This window comes from Chelonia mydas, chromosome 5 (genome assembly GCF_015237465.2).
Source record: "Chelonia mydas isolate rCheMyd1 chromosome 5, rCheMyd1.pri.v2, whole genome shotgun sequence".
Classification (NCBI taxonomy): domain Eukaryota; kingdom Metazoa; phylum Chordata; order Testudines; family Cheloniidae; genus Chelonia; species Chelonia mydas.
In genome coordinates this window covers 63,083,028-63,096,841 of record NC_051245.2, presented here as the reverse complement: position 1 = coordinate 63,096,841, position 13,814 = coordinate 63,083,028, and the positions used below count along the sequence as shown (strand labels likewise).

General features: G+C 41.9%; 1 protein-coding gene across 2 annotated transcripts in view; it reads left to right on the top strand.

Moving 5' to 3' along the window:
* The first annotated feature begins 1,084 nt into the window (after window positions 1-1,084).
* ST8SIA4 (ST8 alpha-N-acetyl-neuraminide alpha-2,8-sialyltransferase 4) overlaps window positions 1,085-13,814 on the top strand; it is an 84,594-nt gene continuing 71,864 nt past the window's right edge. The window contains exons 1-2 of one of the 2 annotated variants that reach the window (XM_007070054.4): window positions 1,085-1,583; window positions 8,036-8,167. In XM_007070054.4, the coding sequence (XP_007070116.2) occupies window positions 1,471-1,583; window positions 8,036-8,167 (245 nt within the window). In that variant the 5' untranslated portion in view covers window positions 1,085-1,470. The remainder of the gene's footprint in view (window positions 1,584-8,035; window positions 8,168-13,814) is intronic. The other variant, XM_037903305.2, reaches the window with a different exon arrangement.

Genomic DNA, 13,814 nt, shown 5'->3' with positions numbered 1-13,814 from the left:
CTCTAGAAAGTGAGAACTTTGGGGGTCTGATTCTGCAAACCAACTTCCAGGAGCATCAGATGAGCATCTGACAAGGCCCTGCTCCCTCCTCATGTCCAGGCCACCTGGCCAGTGGCTTGGCATGAGCAACTCTAAGGCTGGTAACTATGATAACAACCTTGCAGAACCTGTGTGTATGAATGAATGTGTGAATAAATATGAAATTGAATGGAATGTTATAGCTATAACTAACTGCTTACTATGATTCTCTCTGTATTCACAATAAATGTGGCATTTTGCCTTTTCCCCTTTAATAAGATCCTTTTTTATTTTATTGGTATAACAAAGGTACAAACGTGCCCCTCCTTTAAAAAAAAAAAACTCTCCTACTCTTCCCCCCTCCTTAAAAGGGAATGTATTTTCTTACTATCCCATTGCTGCAGGGTGCTTGAAGTGATTTTACTGAAAATTCCCTCTCCTTCCCCTTAAAAACAAGAAAATCAGGTCATACCATCAAGGGCCTGGTTTGAAAAAAAAGGTATCACAAAATAAATTGTTTTACACCCTTGTGCCAGCTGTAATAAACACCTTTTACCCGCATCAAAAAAAGAAAAGGAGTACTAGTGGCACCTTGGAGACTAACCAATTTATTTGTCTCTAAGGTGCCACTAGTACTCTTTTCTTTTTGTGAATACAGACTAACATGGCTGCTACTCTGATACTTGCATCAAAGAAATTGCTAACCAACTGCAGAGTGGATGACTGAATTCATGCCAGGGGTCAGTGCCAAGCGCTAGTATGAGACGGGATTTGCGAGCAGCGCACTGACTCTAGCGGTGCATGCAGAATAAAGCAGCTGTCCCCTTGGGGTTGACAGCTCATGCCTCCAGCTGTAGTCAAAGAGGAGGGAAGGGAATCCTTAAGGACTTTTCTGCGGGGCGCTCCCTTCAGCGCGGTGAGATGCCACTCCGCCCTCCCAGCTCTAGCGCGTGCAGCAGCATCAAAGACACTCAAGGCGCCGGGAAAGGCTTTTAAAGTTGGGGAGGCAGCAGTCCCCGCCCCCCATGCCACTTATTGGCCGGGCTGCGCTCATCATTTCCCCGCCAGGGAAAGGGCGGGGCTAGCGACGCAGCAGAGCCTGGCGCAGGCTGCTGCTGCCGCTGCCGCCGCCGCCTGCTCTGTACACTGGGAAGAAACGTGAGAGTCGCTGCCGAGCCAGAGAGAGCGGCGGCGCGTCGGGGCGCACACGGGCTCCGGGCGGCGCCAGGGGGAGGCGAAGGACTTACTCGCCGAGCCGAGGAGCAGCAGCCGCCCTCGCCGCCGCCTGTGGTTTCTGCCCATAACAGCCGCATCTCTGCCCGCTCCTTCTTTTTTTTTATTTATTTTTTTTTTTTTTTGGCAAATTGGCGTAGAGTCTTTGTCTTTTGTGTTTGTTTGTTTGTTGCACGCCCCTGCCAAACAAAGAGAAGGGGGGTGGCTGAGGGAGAAGACATGCGTTCCGTCAGGAAGAGGTGGACTATCTGCACGATAAGTATCCTCCTGATCTTTTATAAGACAAAAGAAATAGCACGAACTGAGGAGCACCAGGAAGCGCAACTCACGGGGTAAATGCAAAGCCTTGACTTGTAAGGATTTGACAAAGGCAAAGCAGCGTGTGAAATTTAAATGACTCAGGCTCTTTCTTTCTCTGTCCACCCCTCCACTCCCCATTTCCTTGGGTTTATAGTCTAGCATCTATTTCAACTTTGCGTTTCTCAGCTTGGGGATTGTTTTCATGGTCAAATGACAAAGGCAACCATAACGGCAGAATTGTCTCGCAATAAAGAGTTTGTCTTTGATTTGAGATTTAAGGAGAAAAAGTAAAGTGTGATCTGAGGCTTGCTGAATACCCCCACGCCTCACAAATGGTTGCCTTTTTTGCTTGCGGAAAGAGGCAGAAGGAAGCCGGTTACTTTTAAACAGGAAAGGGTTGATCAGTGTCGTGTAGTTTTGAAACGGGTGGCACATTAGATTCGTTGTTTATTTGTGATCTAGGCAAGAACACATTTTTTAAGAAGGTTAGATGGAAAAGGCTTTTTACTGAGGTCTTGGGGACACCTTTCTGGTGGTTGAAATGGCCATAATAATAAAATCAAGCTATTTTTCGTTTCGTGGTTTGAGTAATAACAAGGAGTTGTCTCTTTCTGCTTTTGTTGCTTTTGAAGTTTGTACAGCAGATTGCCATAACTTTGGTGATGGTGGTCATTGCGTGTACGCTGTTTCTCGGGGATCTGAGAATAGATTAGAAAATCCCCTTCACTCTTCAGACGCTTCCTCTTGCAAACCTCTTCTTGCGCAGACCACCGCCTGTTTCTTTCTTCTCCCGTTCCGTGATTAAGACAAAAAAACTAAAAGCTGCTTGCTGTCTTCCTCTTGGGCTCTTGGGTTTATTTTTTTCTCTTTGGTCACTCCAGTTTAAAAAAAAAAACAACAACTTGAAACTAACGTGAAGAAGCTGGTTTCTTAGCCAAGTCTTTGTTTCCGCCCACCAGAGATGACTGTAGAATTTTTATTCTTCCATGATTTTCTTTTTAAAGAAATGCGATAACGCAGCGGAATTTTATTATTTTTTATTTACGTCACCAGAAGCGTAAAACTCGATTTTTTTGGGAAGCGTTCACAGTGGGGGGGGGTGTTTATTCATTAATGTTTGCACAAGCCCAGAGCTCATTGGGGTTGGAGGCGCAATATAAATGCAATATAAAAGCAGCGTCACTTATTGTGAGGGTTCATTGGGAGTGGGGGGAAGAGGAAGAATCGGAGATCCCCAGTGAATCATTTACAGGAAGGAGAACTCCTTAAAGGGCTCATGGCAAACCTCTGCCCCGTACACGTGCCCCCTACGAAGGTGCCATATGTGAACGCGGCGGGGCTGTGGAGGTATTACCTAGAGGGAGCGTGGACCTCTCCGTATGTGCCTTTCTATTCATGCATACAATATGGTTCCGTTACCCATGTGCGGCTGGCGTGGCTGGGAAGGAGGGTGTGTGCAGGGAGAGCCAGCCGGTGGCTGGTGTGCGCCCTTCTGCTTGCTGCCAGCCTGCCAATGCCTCGGAGCGGTTTGGTCCAGCCGCTGGCGGGCACAGCTGTGCTAGTGTGAAGGAGACGAGTGCATCGTTCCCCCAAGCTCCTTTCTATGCTAGAGGGAGGCGAGTGCATCGACCCTTCTCCACCCTCATCTCTCGCATCCCGTTTCCAAGTTCCTTGACCGGTAGCTATGCTGGAAGGAAGACGGTGCATCGCTTCCCCCTTCATCCCGACCACGACCAGGGTCCCTGACAAGCAGCTGTGCTGCTGGAAGGAGGGGCGGACCCCGCACCGCTGGAGCGCCTCGCCTGCTCCCCCTATGCCTGGTTGCTGTGACCATGACAAGCAGCTGTGCTCAGCTGGTAGAAAGGTTGCTGCCGGCGGGTTGGAGCAGCTGCAGCAGCAGCTCCGGGCAGGCTTTGTGGTTGCCTCGTACGTAGTGTGTCTGGCAATTTGCATTGCGAGCGTTTCGCTGCAAGTCGACAGGAAAAGCGCTGCCCATCTCTTTCAACCGCTGAGCCGAGCCGGAGCCTTTGTTAGCGAAGACAGGTTGCGAAAGGAGTACGCACAGTTCAGATAGCAGGGCTCCTCCTCCTTCATTAACGCCACTAATTACAGAGCTAGGGGGCCAGGCAGATTGTTCCTTCCTTGCCCTGCTTTTTTTTTTTTTTTTTTTCCTCTCCCCCTAGCACAGAGTTAAGCGTGGGAGCCCCTTTGTATTTTATATGGTTAATAATGTATTGTTTGTATCCCCTTTATAAAGGGACACATAACTGGGTGTAACTTTTTCTGTCTTGCTGCAATTTGGTATATTAAAATCTCAGGTTTAGTATAGTTTCTTTACAAATGTAGGTATTATAGATACACACTTCACTCCTTTTCCCATTTACACAGGATTGGGGCACCCACAATTCCTCCACACTCCATTTGGGCCACTTGCAGTTCCTTTCTCTTCAAAAAGAACAGGAATACTTGTGGCACCTTAGAGATTAACAAATTTATATATTAAATAAATTTGTTAGCCTCTAAGGTGCCACAAATACTCCTGTTCTTTTTGAGGATACAGACTAACACGGCTGCTACTCTGAAACCTTTCTCTTCAAACTTCTCTTGATGTGTGTATGTATATATAAAGTTAAATGTTTTAGTTGTGTGCCCAAAAAGACATTTAAAACTAGTTAGGCTTCTTCATCACTAGCTTATTAAAGATAAATATGTCTCCTAATAAACATGTATCCTAATAAATGTGTTTTTGGGGGCACATATAACACATACAAATATTTAAAATAATTTAGAAAGTAGTCCCTAACTGTTGTTATAAGACATAAAACCGGCGTCTCCGAGTCCATGATTTTTAGTGTCTAGCAAAGTTATGAATTTAAGATTCTAGGTTCGTCTCTTTGAAGATGGTGTGTAGGTTTCCTTTGAGGGTCAAGAACTGAGAGGTCAGATATGGAGTGATCATTTTATGAAAAGCATTTGCCCATGGATGATATGGTGTCTTTTTGTCTTTTATCATTTTTCTGTGAGTTCATTTGAGAGTGAAGGGATTGTCTGTTTTCACCCACATAGTTGTTGTGGCATATGATGCTCTGCATGAGGTATACCAACATCTTATGATAGGCATGTGTAGGACCTATGGAACTGGAAAGGTGTGTTGTTGCGGTGTTGATCATCATAGCAATGAAGATCTGTGTTCCGGCTTTGCATCTGTTCTGCTAGGGTCTGGTGCTGCTTTGAATTGGTGTGTCCTGGTTTGTGGGAAGCTTGCTTCTGATGATTTTGGTGAAGTTGGGGGTTTGTTTGAAGGCCAGAAAAGAGGGATTGGGAAAGATTTCTTTCCGGAGTCATACTGGGCCATATACAATATGATTATCCATTAATATCAATGAACCAAACAATCAGTATTTTACCCAAGATTGATTGTTTGATTAATTGATAGATATTGTATATGACCAGAGAGTTTAATATATCTCCAAGGTCAGGAGAGTCAGCATCAAGGTTGATGCTTTCAGTCCTAAATAGCCCTTTATCTTTAGGTGGATTTCACACTAACATCAGTTGTAGTTCCACACAAATCTGGAGGGTAGAATGTAGCCCAAATTTGTTGTTACACTTGCCAGACTATTTACGCAAAGAAAAATTTCTGGGTGTTTGACACATGCTTAGCTTTACGTAAATGTAGCTTTTTCTTCGGTGTATTTACTGATATATCGGGGTAAAGAAGGGATAAGGAGAGCACTTTTATAAGTAAGCAAAATTCTACTTCATTTGGAGTAGTAGAGCATTAATGCAGAACATTTGGGACTTTAAGCTCCTGAAAACATGGTTTTTAAAGTTGTTTTATTGCATCATATTTGTAGTTTGTTGTAGCTGTAGAGTACGTCTTGAAGACTAAATCAACCACATTTCAAATAGTAAAGTACTTTTTAGGTACAAGTAACTTAATTGCTAATTCTGTCATGTATGCCACTGTGTGAAAGTACTTAATGGATTACTCTTGGTTCAGTATAAACCAGAATCCTCTCCAATGTATTGTTATACAGTATACTTTCTTTGATTTATTTTGTTAATTTTCCTTTAGACGCATGTACTGTATCGTGTTGCAAGGCAAATATATGCAGTAAATATGTTCACTGCAGTTGTAAAGAAATTTTACTGCTTGTGGAGTTGCATGAGAATGGTTAAATGAATTCTGATTGAGATCTTTCCCAAAGAACATATGCAGATAACTTTCATTGACGCTAATAGGATTAATGCACGTGGACTTTTGCAACATCCTCCTACCCACTTCAAGTTAAAATAGAATAACTTGCATAAAGGTGCCAGACCTGTAAAATTACTTAGTTGGATTTCAGTAGGTGGCATCTTACCTCTGAATTAGTACTACATCAGTGCCTCAGCATGATAGCAATGGGGCACTGGGTTGCTAGTAGTGTTCTCTTTTTGATGAGTTGTGAAACCATGTTTGGCCACTTATGGGCTATTTAATGACCATGCCTGTTTGAAGTGCTACCCACATTTTAATTTAGGTAATTACATCCAACCTAACTAAAATCCCACTGCCGTTTAAATTCGATTGGATTCATCACCATAGACTAATCTGTTTTGTACTGTTTGTGTACTGCCAAATAATAATTTTTTGTAGTGCCTAGGAGCCCCTATCCTCAACCAGGAGCCATTTGTTCTAAGCACTGTATAAACACAGAACAAAGACAGAGCCCCAAAGAGCTTACGGTCTGTCAGCTGGCATGTTCCATTTACCTGCTTTGAGATCTATTGATGAAAAGCTCTATACTGGAGCCAAGTATTAATTTTATTATTTATGTATTTCAGAGGTGGATGTGTTTCATTAGTAGGCAGAGAGATTCCTGTAGGTAGTTGGTAAAGTAATTTGAAATGCTATTGGATGAAAGGCACTCCAACTCTAAAATATTATCCAGTAAGGATTAAAGCGGTGATTCTCAACCATTTGGGGATCAAGATCCATTTGTAAATCTTGATGTACTGTCATGACCCAGCAAATAGCTGGTTTACTAAATATTTCTTACTCACAATATATAATACACACATTAATGTAATAAGTACTACATATGTATGCCATGTGTACCATAGCGGCTGCTTCTGTCCTGTGGGGCCGGCTATGTTTTGCTTCCTGCTCTGGGTATTGTGACCTCTGGAGTTTCAGTGCCACTCATGTTTGGCTCAGCCTTCCTGATTGGAGTGGTGTGGGACATTTGAGAGTGGGATTGTGAACAGGCACATGGGGTTGTAGTGCCAATCAGATTTGGCTGAGTTGGTCCCTTGTCGTCATGATGGAAGAGTGGCTGGGCCAACCGTGAGTGGCACTGCGATCCCATGCACTAGGACCAAATTTTCCCCCACCAGGCCTTGACACAACCTTTTGATAAATTCTCGTGACCCAATTTTTGAATATGGCTCACAGATTGAGAAACTCTGGATTAAAGAACCTCACATTTGAATTTAGGGAGCCAAACTTTGTCTCGTGTATCTCTGTGCTGGAGTCAATGGGATTACCTACAAGAGAAGAATTTGGTTTGATGTTACTCTTGATATTTTTATTTGTAACTTTTTTAGGTGTCCGATTAAATTTGTGTCATTCTTTGGCCCTCAAGCGTCCCACAGACCAGGACACCCCAATTCAATTCAATAATTGCAATTATTATTGTCTGATTTTAATTACAATACCTCCATACATGTTCATGATCATCAGCCACCACTTCCTTTAGTGCACAAGGTTTTTCCACCTGAAAAATGTCCAGGTCTAACTCTGCTTAGTATGTAACTATGATAAGATCATTCTTTGATGCTGTATGGCTGTGTGAAGCGCATGTGTGTGAAAAAGTTCCTAAAAATAAAGCTTAAATTACTCTGGGCATATTCTCCCCTTTGTTTCAAGCATGAACTTGTATGGAAATTCCATGAGCAGACCAAGGAAGAATATGCCCCAGTAGGTTGCAACTCCACATATGGGGGACTTGTAGTATCATTGGGAGACAAAAAGAATCGATGGTTCCCAGCACATGCATGATAACTGAGAAACTGTGTTGGGGAGAGGGGTGGAAAGCTAATACTTAGTGCATCAATTAATACTTGATGGGAGTATGTGATGTGCCAGGAGTACAGGTTCTGGCCCACATCTGGTCAGTTTGGGACCATATTCACAATAAAAAGCTCATAGTACATTGTTTCCCCTGTATTTAAGGTATATGATTTAAAATAACTTAAATACACTGCAATTAAAGAGCTTATATTTTTCAGATTAAGTATTTCCTTGTATCTAAAATACCATTTTGTTAGGTGGAATTTCATTTTTTGAACATGTAAAATGAGTGAGGATGGGGAGAAATTCTTGCTGCTTTTCCTAATGGATATAAATAAAACTCCACTCGTATTTGTGATGTGTAGAAAAATCATCCTGGCAGCCCCAACCTTACCTTAATGGTGTCTTTTCCATATTGCATTTCAGAGATGGTGAGTTGAGTTTGAGTAGATCAGTGCTCAATAGCTCTGATAAAATAATTCAAAAGAGTGGCTCTTCAATCTTTCAACATTCTGTAGAAGGCTGGAAAATCAATTCTTCTTTGGTACTGGAGATAAGGTGAGTGCCTTGAATAACACACAGTTAATTTCATATTACTATAGCCTATAATTCTCTCTGTCTAGCAAACGTATCTAGAACTCTTGATTTACAGTTTAAAGGTGGCTGTTGCTTAACAAAATACTGTGCTAGTTCTATTTAATGTTGCACGGTGAATGACCTGAAACCCTGAAAAGAAGTAATACTTCCATCCTCAATGTATAAGAATGAATAAGATGTGAGCTTGAAATAACTGTGATTGATCTTTGTGAGGTAGTAAAATTGTAGTAGTATTGACATGTTATGCAGTTTCCTTTTTTCCGTTAAGTTACTTGAGGCCATAGTGTGCCTGACACTAAGGTGGTCATACCGCGCAGTAAGAGGAAGCCACAACCTCTCACTCTAGGTGGTTAGAGCAGGGCTTCCTGGACCTTGGGCCCAAGCCTGGGGGCTAAACGAAGGGAGACCGGAGGGCTGTGGGTATGGTACTTCCTCTCCCTGTCAAGAAAGCAGGGATCAGAAAGGATAGGGAATGTGTGAAGCCTTGGCTAGCAGAATTGAGCCAGTAGGCGTGGTGGAATATGCTATACCCAGAGAAGGACTGTGGAAAGTTGCGCGTGCCTCCATGCTAGGGCAGCAGGGCAGTCTATGTACAGGCTCATATTTGGGGCATTGAGCAAAAATTCAATCTAGCCCTTAAAGTGGGCATCTGTGCCCTTTCTATGTAACCATTTTCTTTTTTAAGGGGCAAATGCTGAAGTCCTTAATCAGGTAAAACTCCTATTTATGCAAGAGTAGTTTGCCTAAATAAAGGTTAAGTGAGGCCTGCTGTATTGGGCCCATCGTTTTTATGTCTTGAATACTAAAGCAAAGAGAATATATTAATAGCTCAATGATAATTAGCATGTGCAAAGTTGTGGTAAAAGGAATCTGTGGGATACTTACGACTCTTGAATGTATATCTGAACATCCATATGCTCTCACCATCCCTTGCAGAACAGCCTGAAATGTTTGCCATTATCTTGCTCATCACCATCATCTTCCTCATCACCAGTGGCCATCATCTTGGCATCTCCCAAGGGCTACTCCATCTCTCCCTTCCCAAGCACACAGGCTGGGATACAACTTTTATGTTACGCTGACACCACTGTCTCTAATACATATTCAGTTAGGGTTTCTCTCCTCTTCCTTATTTGTATTTCCTCACTCTACTAATGTTGGCGTGCCCTTCTCCTGTAGGTTAGTATATGAATGATCTCAGCTTACTATCATATACCTCAATTCATTGCCCATGACACTATTGTCCTAAAATATCAAAAGCTGGTGTTGGCTCATGTGCCTGTGGTTGGCTGGTGTTATGGACAAACTTCCCCCTTAAACGTACTCTATTCTGGGTTCCCCAAAACTTAGGAGTGACCCATTAGGCCATTTATCAGCACCCAAGTTCATAGGCCTCAAGCCTTATGCTAATTGCTGAAGCCAGTGTCTTACAGGATAGAGGCCTGTAGGTTCCTTGCATTACTACTGAAAAAAAAAAAAATGCTAAAGCTAGCTCTACAGGCTACAGTGATTAGTAAATGAACTCTAAAGTGAGACCTTCTACCTTTAACAAATACTTGATCCCATTCTTCTTTAAGTTACACCAGTGTAAATTTGGAGTAAGTCCAGTGATTTTACTTACTGCAGTTTTATGTTGGTGTGACTGAGAGCAGAAGTAGTTCCACATGTGCTTTCTTAATTTAGTCCAAATTTTGCTATTTTTGCTAGTGCTGAGTTGTACCCTTAATGCATGAGTGGCCCCAGTGAAATCCGGGGTGGGGGTGGGGGGTGTAATGGGCAGAGTAAAGTTCTGCTTACAAATAAGGGTGGCAAAATCAGACTCTTAAGCTACTTTTTGCTTCTATTAGTACTCTGGAGCCTATATGGCTCACGCATAGTTAATAACTAAATTTTGCTCTAATTTACACCTAGTGTAAATTTAATGTAATTCCTATATCAATGGGATTATTTTGGGTTTAAATGGATGTAATGGATAGAACAACTTGAAGTGGGGATGGTGAGTGAGCTCAAAAGAACACGTCTTGACTTTCAAATCCTAGGTTGTTGGGCTGGCAATTAGCAAAATCATTGTTTTACTTGCAAACTGAGCATATTTGCTGTGCAAGTAATTGAGAAAACATAATTATGAAACCCAGTAATACCCCTTTTTAGTCACTTTCCAAAATGTAACCATTTAAAACAAATCTATCTGGTTATGCAGGGCAAACCATAAGTGTGACCTTCATGATTGTAGTAAGTATTTGGTTTACAGGTTACAGAAGGAAGCGCAGAATGTCATACGGTTGACAAACTTAATTTTCCCCAGTTTCAAGAAAGCAAAATATAACATTAAGACAAGGAGAACAAATGTTGAGGAGAGTGTCAGATAAATGCTGCAAAGCCTGTTTCTAGAGCTCTGTCACACACGCTATCTTTAAACTACCAAAAATCTTCTGAAAAGTGTAAAGAAAACTATTGTAGAGACAATGCAGATATAGCAGAAACAAAAATAATGTTACTAAGAGAACTTTTTAAAATACTTTGGGCGTGTCTTCACTATGGAGCTAAATCGGCATTGCTGCAATCGAAGCAGCAGCATTGATTTAGTGGGTCTGGTGAAAATGTGCTAAATCGATGGGAGAGTGTTCTCCCTTTGATTTCTGTTCTTCACCTCCCCAAGAAGAGTAAGGTAAGATGGTGGGAGAGTGTCTCCCATTGACACCGCATGGTGTAGATGCTGCGGTAAGTGGATCTAACTACATTGACTTCAGTTATGTTATTCACGTAACTGAAGTAGTGTAGCTTAGATCAATTTACTGCAGTAGCGTAGACCTGGCCTTCTTTTGAATAAGTGTTAAAAATTACATAATGGTTTATTAAAATGACGATGTAGGCTATGGTGTCATCACAGCAACACATGTGAAGAAGAGCACATGCTTTCTCTCAGTATAAGTAGGAAATATTCCACTACACCAGTGTGAAGACTTGTAACAGCTGTGAAGACTAAGTGGCTCCTTGCTTTTTGAGCCATAGTGGTCATGAGCATCAAGTCATGCAAGTAGCTTTTAGCTGAATAGAACTTAGGCCTGCATCCTGCCCTAGCCCTCAATGCAAGGGGGATCAGGGATGCTGGCAGATGCATCTGCTTTCCAGGAATCCTTACTGCCAGGGTACATGCTAGTCAACAATGGTGGATGAAGGTTGGGAACAACTTCTACAGAGCTGACCATGCCTTTTGGAAACACAGTCAATTGCTATATCTGGTCCCCTTTCTGATACTCTGTAAACGCTGAGAAGAAATCTTATTCTTCTGCTTCCACAACAGGCTTTCTGTGCAACCTTGCCAGCCCATGAACAACAATAAATAGGATCTATCCCTTAATATTTTTTATACTGTTGGAGTCATAGGGACTAACTTCAGAATGTCTCTAGCAAACTCCTAGAGTGTTTTCACTGCTAAAGTAATTGTTTAGCTTTCCAAAGTAAGTTAAATGCACTATGTGGATCATGAAGATGATTCATGCTCCTATTATTGCAACTGTTAGTGTGAATAAAGTGTTTGTACTTGTGGTGTGAGGTATGCCAGAGCAAATAACACAGAGAGAAACACACAATAAAAAAAAGCTATCACCTACTGAATAATATATAAAAAGTTGTCAGTTCTTTGCAATGGAGAAATAATTTGTGAAATCCTTAATGTATAGTGTACAGGCATTTTATAAAACACAATAGATGGCAGCCACTGCTGTGTATTACATTAGCTTGACACCCACAATAAAAAGTTCAAAATGTGAAAAACTTCTGACTGGGATTTGCTTTCTACACGGATAGCATGTTTCATTGTGTGCCTGGATCTAACCTCTAGGCTGCTGAAAGTCTGTGGTTCATTTTGTACTATCTCTTGAGCACTCTCCATTACCATTTTTGACTTGCGCAAGTAACCGACAGTTTTCCACCATCCACATAAGTCCTAACTTTTTTATTTATTTATGTATATTTAATCAGATTCTTGAGATGGTCAGGTCCACACAGGTGGGAGGGTGAGTAGCTGCTAAGCTGTTCCATGATCAAGACTCTGTGGGCAGGTTTATATCTGAGCTCCTGTCATCCATCAACTGGCCCTTGTGGGCCTTAGCACCTGTCTCTAACCTGGGAATCAGCAGAGGCTGATATGGTAGCCCCTGAGAACATGCCTGTTTAGAGAGGAGGGGGGGCATAATTAGTTAGTAATTGGAGATTGCAGCAAATCTGCTGCCTTCCCAGTTGTGACTGCTCTGGTGAGAGAGTGATTTTCAGATTGATGGTACCCTTTGCCTGCTGCCAAGTTAATTTCAGAACAGATAGCAGCTCCTGTGCCTGTGGGAAGGAGACTAGTTGGCTCCCTTAGTATCTGCTGGCTCAGTCATATGGAGGAGACTCCACCTGCTCATGGAAATTGACACCCTCCTCATATTTTTTCCTCAGTCCTTGCTATACTGGATGACAATAAGGTTGTGTGGGTGGTAGTGGGGGTAGTGTCGAAGTAGAGATTGTGCTGTCAGGATGGGGGATGTAGTAGAGTTGATGAGGAGCTTATTGTCCAGGGATGACTCAAGCACATCTGAGAGATACAACCTCCTAGGTCTTCAGAGTCCCACTCAGTGTGTGTGACCTTCTTTCACCTCCCTTAAACTCCAATACTGTGCAAACGGTTGGGGGTTGAATCCTCAGAGGGAAAGCAAGGAGAAAATTACCCAAGTGTCTAGTGTGCTGTGTCAGGGAGCAATGAATGGAGATTCCTGTTAAGTAAGAAGAGTGGAAGCCTGCAAAGTGCCCAGCCAGGGCTTTAGTATAGGAAAAGTCAGTAGCTATTTTTTGTATGTGATCCTGCATCGATACTCACAACTAAAATGATCTCCTCACTTTTTTGTCTTCATTCGTTTGTGAAGTCCATCAATTAGAGTGTAAGCTCCTCAGAGTAGGGACCTATTTTTTAATGTGCCTTCTGTGGTATGCCTCACACACTGATGGGCACAGTTTAAAAAAAAAATTGATTGGATTGGATATACTTGTGCTTGCTTCATAGGTTTTGCTGCAAGCCAACAAATGACATGCCAAACATACTGAATGATTCTGTAGCATCTTTCTAAAGGAGCAGTTAGTAATGTGTGAGGCTTGCTAGTTACTTTTATATATTTAGATGTTTTGTTTATTCTAGACAAAAATACATACAGGGACCAAAACAGAACTAAAAAGCCCAAAGTTGGGCTCAAGTGAGAAGACATGTAAGGTTTGCTATTTTTGTATTCTAATTAGAGAAATTAGTTTTACCTACTGTCAAAATGATCCATTTGATATTTAAAAATCAGAGACTACTTTACAGAGATGCTTTAAGGGCAATTAAAAACACGTGCAGATATTCTTAATAGTGACCATTTGCCTTTAAGTAATCAGCAACAATTCCTTGGAGAAGTTAAACATGAATCTCCCTTTTTTTTATAGCATGCAAAAAGCTCGTTGCAATTACTAATATATATTCTCAAAAATGTACACTATGTAAAACAACTGTTAGAATTGCTTATCTATTGTCAGTTATGTCTGTTAGTGATCACTATGCATAGTGAGAGCATGAAAAGAAATACAGAAAAAT